This window comes from Adiantum capillus-veneris, chromosome 19 (genome assembly GCF_014529385.1).
Source record: "Adiantum capillus-veneris isolate H3 chromosome 19, ASM1452938v2, whole genome shotgun sequence".
Classification (NCBI taxonomy): Eukaryota; Viridiplantae; Streptophyta; class Polypodiopsida; order Polypodiales; family Pteridaceae; genus Adiantum; species Adiantum capillus-veneris.
In genome coordinates this window covers 61,581,535-61,588,380 of record NC_140949.1, presented here as the reverse complement: position 1 = coordinate 61,588,380, position 6,846 = coordinate 61,581,535, and the positions used below count along the sequence as shown (strand labels likewise).

At 44.2% G+C, this 6,846-nt stretch overlaps 2 protein-coding genes across 3 annotated transcripts; both read right to left on the bottom strand.

Annotated features, from left to right (window-relative positions):
- Positions 1-469: 469 nt before the first annotated feature.
- Positions 470-4,861, bottom strand: LOC147434127 (uncharacterized). 2 transcript variants are annotated; one of them, XM_086490717.1, is made up of 7 exons: positions 4,724-4,861; positions 4,478-4,621; positions 3,925-3,946; positions 3,765-3,814; positions 3,310-3,370; positions 1,529-1,678; positions 470-1,404 (listed from the first exon to the last, which is right to left on the bottom strand). In XM_086490717.1, the coding sequence occupies exons 1-7, from the start codon at positions 4,794-4,796 to the stop codon at positions 1,248-1,250; spliced, it is 657 nt and encodes a 218-aa protein (XP_086346843.1). In that variant the 5' UTR covers positions 4,797-4,861; the 3' UTR covers positions 470-1,247. The 2 variants fall into 2 exon arrangements, 1 of the variants encoding a protein (XP_086346843.1); XR_015185344.1 differs by lacking the exons at positions 470-1,404; positions 1,529-1,678; positions 4,478-4,621; positions 4,724-4,861 and adding an exon at positions 1,961-2,667 and having other exon boundaries at positions 2,908-3,370; positions 3,765-4,425.
- A 942-nt stretch (positions 4,862-5,803) lies between these two features.
- Positions 5,804-6,430, bottom strand: LOC147434126 (uncharacterized). Its single transcript, XM_086490716.1, has one exon. It carries the CDS (start codon positions 6,428-6,430, stop codon positions 5,804-5,806), a length of 627 nt encoding a protein of 208 aa, XP_086346842.1.
- Between the last annotated feature and the right edge of the window lie 416 nt (positions 6,431-6,846).

Here is a 6,846-nt window from a genome sequence, read left to right as displayed (position 1 = left end):
CCCAATCCCTCTTCTCGAGGCCGTTCAAATTGCCAAAACCAAGCTGGCAACATGACGTTGGGATGGGGGAAATGGGAACACACACAGTACACAAACTAGATGCCTCTCTATAGCCCAGCAGATATCCAGCACCCCAAGCCACTCGGATAGACTCACACACACTGTATTTTCTGTATGGCTTTACTAGTAAGCTCGTAATTTGCACAATTTACGACTACACCCCCCTAGCTATATGCACCTTACCAACACAAACTCGTCAATAGCTCAACACATAGCACACACCTCGAGCAATATAACATAGCGGCAATCATTCTCTCCCATCTCTTTCTCTCTCTTGCACTCACACATGCTCTCTCTCTCTCTCTCTCTCTCTCTCTCTCTCTCTTTTGCTATACACAAACTCCAAGGGTCCACACACAAGCCCCGAGCTTTGAGCACAAAGGAAGACGCCAAGACACAATAGATGGAGTGGGCAGAATAATGAGCTTTTGATTAGAGTTAGGATAGTCTTTAATGCGACATATACAGATACGATCGAGGTCGACCCCTTTAAGCTTACAAAGTAATCTCAAAAGACATGAAACCATAGATGTCCGCCATTGATGTGGAGCTTGGATTCGAGTAACTCATGGTCGAGGTTGCCTTCTCCTTTGGAACACCGATTGCCTCCCACTTCAAGCCTTTATTTCCAATTCCAATTCCGAGCAAGAAACCCCTCCTATGGCGAGGTGGAAGGCTTCTTCCAAGATCCGATCCCTGTTGATATGAGATTACCCATCCGATCCCCTTTCGATCTTTTCTTGCAACGGGTTTTGCTCCTCTATCACACTCTCCTTCTCTTGCTTTACTCACCCCTCTGATCGACCCCCAAACTGTAGCACTACTTTTTAATCCCCCCCAAGCTGCCCCCTTCAACCAGTTCTCTCCCCCAAAAAAAAAAACCCTCATTCTCTTACTGTCCAGCTTTTGAATCCCCTTCAGCTGACCCGCCACTTGTTGGCCATGGACAAATTCAGCCCTTGCATGGATTCCAACGGGTTCACTTCTCCCTTATCTCCTCATTGCCACTCTCGTCATCTGGTTGCGCCACCTGCTGGCCTTGGATTGCATAGCTGCCACTTGTTGACTTCAAACTGCATCCTCTATCGCATGGACACCACCTGCAGGACCTTCTATATTGGCAACCTTCACATACTGACCCATGGCGGCACATTGGATGCTTTCATCACCTCCTTCCCTTTCATGTGTCATTGATGGCGCAATCTTATCCAGCGAGCCCATTCCCGGCTCCCACCACCTCGGTACTCCCTCCATTTGGCGTGCATGCTGCCCCTAGCGTAGCTTCTCATCCGTGTAATGCACACAACTAGTCGTCGACAATCTGGCAACAATTTGGTCTTCGTCCTGCAGCTCGTCGTCCAGACTTTTTTAGCATGGTGTTTATTTTAGAAACCCACTTTTTTACCTTGTGACTTAGTGGTCACTCCCACCTGATGCCGATCACCTCCAAAAGCTTTGAAGAAATTACCTTTGTTTGAAGACGTCTCGACTTTTATGGCCGCTAGAAGATAGCGATTGGCCTTCGAGAACCAAACCATCTCCTTGATACTCGGAGATATTGCTGCTACAAGCATTGGATGCTTCAACCCTCAATGTAACCACGGTAGATGGCCTCGTCCTAGCTTCAACATGAAATGGATCTCCAAAAAACCTTGTGATCAAATGATTGAATCATAGAGCAACCGGATAGCATGCTTTATGCATCTGCGAGCATACCAATCATTATAGAATAAAAACCAATCTTTGACCTGCTAATTGCCACGTTTGGCATACACATCATGATCAAGCTTGCCGCTACCGGCATCTAGTATTGACTTCACCGCCTCGACCTGTATCTGCATGACTCCATACCAATGCAAGAACCATTCTAATAGACCGACATAACTTTGTTGCACCATCATTGCCCAACCCACTGGTTGAACATTTATGTTCGACCAATGAAAGCTCTTTTTATTCAAAACTGTAAACCTGCTAACACTATGCAAAGATGAAATAAAGTCATCTGTACAAAGTTTTATTCATGTCTTTTTGCTATCTTGGAATGCACCCTTAAGTGGGATGCCCAACCCCTTCAACAAGAACCTGATGAACATCTGGCATGAGAGCTCTGTCGAAATAGAGCTTGAGACGAACTCCATTTACTCTGTGTCAAAGGAGCTTACCATTGGACCGCTCTAACTGATAAGTACCATTAGGGAAAGCTTTGGAAATTTTGTAGAGCCCAATCCACTTCTTCTTGAATTTTTTCTGGAACGTGAAATCAAGGTAGCTCTCGTACTTCATGACCAAATCCCCTTCTTGTAGCTCCTTTTTTGGCAATCTTTGATTGAACTTCGCCACACGTTTCTCTCTTTGTTGCACATAGAAATCTGATGCAACCTCTCGATTCATCTTCAAAGTCTCCAATTGTGTGATCCTATCCTACAAAACATCTCTTTGATTCACATTAGCTCGCCATAGACCTTTTAATGCCCCTAGTTGGCTGTGTATAGGTAAGACTTCTTCTTTGCCAAACACCAATTCATAGGGAGTGAAATTGGTGGCCACTTTATAAGAAGTTTGGTAGGCCCATAAGCATTTATCAAGATTCCCCTCCCAATCTTCCACCTGTTTATAAATATACTTGGTGAGCATTTTAGTGATTTGACCATTTGCACTTTCAACCAAACCATTACAGTGTGGGTGATAGGGAAATGAGAATCTGTGTTGAATTCCCATCTTCTCTACCAAAGCACATACTAGCTTGTTGTGGAATCCCTGTCCTCTATCTGATATCAAAACCCATGGCACTCGAAACCGACAGCAAACAGAATCAAATACAAACTGAGCAACTGAAAGAGCATTTACCTCCTTGACCGCTTTGGCTTCTACCCATCTAGTGAGGTAGTCGATGGCTACCAAAATGTATTTTTTTCCACTTGTCGACTTGGGAAGCGGGCCAATAGCGTCCAATCCCCACTTTTTGAATGCATTTTGGGCCAAGATAGCCCCTTGTTACTCCGCTACTAAACACCGCTCACCCATAAATGACATTCGTGACACGTCTTACACCAGTAATGAACATCCCGTACAAGAGATGGCCACCAAAAACCTGCTCTGAGAATGCAAAAGAGTACCTGATCCTTACCTTGATGCCCGCTTCCTTCATGGCATTCTGTCAAGACCATGCCGATTTCTTCCTTGTAGAGAACCCTCCTTAATATTCCATCATGGCCGTATGTCATACGGTCTTCGCCTACCAACGTGAACCTGCTAGCCTTTTGAGCAACCCTTTTCCTTTGTAGCTTGGACATGCCTGCAGGACCTTGACCTGTGCTCAAAAAATCATCAACATCTTTTAGCGTTTCCCTACCTGCATAGCTAGCCGGCGTCACATATAAACCTGCTACATGTATCTGTACTCGGCTACTGGCTAACTGGTTCAACTTCTTGATTTTTCTCTCTCCTAACATGCTTGAATTGCACCACTTCAAAAAACTTCAACAACTTTTTAATAGAAAAAAACCAATGCTTGAGAGAATCCCTCTTCACCTGCCATTGCCCCAATAGTTGTTTAATAACCAAAAGGGCATCTCCCTTCACTGTGAGCCTGGACATCCCAAACTTGATACACTGTTTGAGGCCCAAGTGGAGAGCCAAGTACTCTGCCTCATTGTTTTTATGCACATCCTCCAAATCATAAGCTTTTGAAAAAATAGTGTTACCTTGTGGATCCTGTATAATGACCGCACCTCCGGCTTTTTTGACAACCCTCCTGTAAGCACCATCGAGCCACATGACAAAAGCTTCTTTTAGATCCGGTTCATCATTTGCCTCTTCTCGAACCACCCTGGGATACACTGGCAGATCTACACCCTTATTTACCAACACGTCTGCGAGATGTGACCTGAAACAAGTGTGATCAATTTTAAACTCAAAATCGAACTCCTGTAACTCTAGCACCCACTTCATAATGCGCCTCCTTGGTCATAGGTGAAGCACCACTTCAGGTAATAAATTGTTAGAGGTAAGCACATAAAACCTGCAAACAATTAAATGCACTTTGAACTTCTTGCAAGCAAACACTAGTGTCATCACCCATTGCTAGTCTCTGTGTAAGACATCTCTCCTGGACTGATGACCCGACTCTCAAAGTAGACGGGTTTGTAGCACCGCCCTACCTTTTGTAGTAGGACTGCACCAATTGCAAATGTACCCACTGTCATAGCAACATAAAAAGCATCCTCACGGTTGGGAGGACAAACAGTAGGCAATTGACATACGATTTCTTTAACCCTGTCAAAAGCTACTTGTGTGTCCTCATTCCATTGAAAACCATGAACCTTTTGACTCATTTTTTGAAGAGGGTATACATACTATGAAAGCATCCAAAAGAATCAAGAGAGGTACTTCAATTTATGAACAAATGATGCCAAACCTGTAGCACTTTTGGGAGGCTCCATCAACACAAGAGCCTTTACCTTGTCCGGATCCGCTTCAATACCATTTTGTGAGACCACATGCCCTAGCAAGTGAGCTCGAGGTTGAGCTAACTTACACTTGTTAGGATTCAATTGACCACCTGCTTCATCCAATCATTGAAAGCATAGCTTTAACTTTGACAAATGATCAGCCCTGGAACTGTAACACCCTATGTCATCCATGAAAACTCTGATGAACTTACCAAGGTAGGGACCAAACACTTTATTCATCCAATCTTGAAAAGTTGCGTAAGCATTCACCAAGCCGAAGGGCATTTTGCAGTAGGCAGAACAACCCCATGGTGAAATGAAGGTGGTTTTCAGCTAGTCTTCAAGTGCAATGCCTATCTGGAAGTATCCAGAGAAGTCGTCCATAATAGAGTACCTTTCATGACCTGCAACTTGATTTAAAATTTCATCCTGAAAGGGTAAAGGATAATAGTTCCGCGTGGTAGCAGCATTCAAAGGCTTATAATCAACACACACTCGCCATTTGCTGTTCTTCTTAGGTGTTATGACAACCGGGGAGACCCATTTAGATTCTTGCACGGGATTGATAATACTTGCCTCCAATAGCTTGTTGATTTCCTGCCATAGAGCCCCCTGCTGAATTCCACCTAATCTCCTTATCTTCTGTGCCTTTGGTTTATACCCCTCCTTGAGTATGATCCTGTGTTTGACTTCCTTGGCACCTCGTAGATCTTTATACTCAATAGCAAACAGATTAGGATAGGATGCACAAAGCTGCACATAACTCTCCTTCTCTTGCTTTGTTAAGTCCTCTCCTAGCAAACCTCTTACCTCTTGAGCATCAACAGGAGAAACTTGAGCTTGCATACCTTTTCTGGAATAGAGTTATTGATAGTAACCCCAAAGAGATCAACATCAAAGTGGAGAAGGTTGTCATCACTCTCTTCCTCTTCTGTACCTGTGTAGCCTTCATCATAGGATGACTCTGTCTCATACTTGTAGCTTGTCGTTGAATCATCTCCCCCATCCTTTGCCATGGGATGGAAGAATCTCTCCCTTGTCCGTAGATCAAGCGTTACCTGTCTATCATTCTCTTTATCAAACAAAGTAAATACCCCTTTTCCCCAATCCTGTTTGACCCCGATTGCAAGCAGCCATGGTCTACACAATATGATAGGATAGGCGTTGTCGCCATCTTTCATAACAAGGCATTCAACACCCATAACTTTTACCTTCACATCTTGTGCTATGCCCAAACACCTTGCCTTGGTATGGTTGGCCATCCTCATTCACACATTAGAACTTACCACTGCTTAAACTCCTACATCTTTCACAGCAGATTCGTTCATGACACACACTTGTGCCCCTCCATCGATGTATGCTTGTACCTGCATCTTCTTTTCAATAAGAACATCAACAAGCGGAAGCACATCTGCTGGACTCCCAACCCTCAATGCTAGATTCCCCACTGTATGCACTCTTGCTTTTGTTTGTGGAAGCCTGGTGCTAGCACTAGTAGACCACTGATTTCGTAATTTAGCATTTAAAGCAAGAAATTGATCGAAAGTAATATTAGCCTTTTGATTTTTGACATCACTCACCAAGTCATATTCTGGATGATCCCTTCCAAGTTGGTAGTCGAAAGTAATATTAGCCTTTTGATTTTTGACATCACTCACCAAGTCATATTCTGGATGATCCCTTCCAAGTTGGTAGTCGGATTGCTTGATTTTGCGTCTCCTTCTTCTTTTGCTTGTCTCTGCCGGCTCTCTACCTTTGTTGACCTTCCCTTTGCCTTTGCAAGCTCTAGTCTCCCGTTCTGTCTCCATCTCTCTTCCTTCACGTGCTCTCTTGTTGGCCAAAACATCCACTACCTTCTCATCTACTCCAATTATGTTAACACGATAAACTTCTTCATTACCTTGAGGAGCGGGAGGCATAGGATTGTTAGACTACTGATCTCTTTGCCCGTTGAATTGCCCTTGTCCTCTCCCTCTTCCAAATAGTGGGCACAAACCTCCTCTTTCTCGTGGTGGATGCGGGCAATCCGGTGCATAGTGTCCTTCCGCAATTATAGCAACGGCCAGGCAACTGCCTAGCTCTTTCCCTTCCCGTTATTTGATGCCCTCTGTCCATTATACTTAAATGAAACTCTTGCATTTGTTCTAACAAATCTTGAACAGTACGTACCCATTGCTAAGGAATAGCTGCTACTCCACGATTTGATTGATCGTCTCCTCAAACCTTGCCTTGAGGGCTTGGTGGCTGCTCGTGTCCCACCATACCTTGCTCGATCTTCTTCTTGATCTTCCTGCTCTTTGCTCGAGCAATTGCTACAGCACCGTTGTAATTCTCG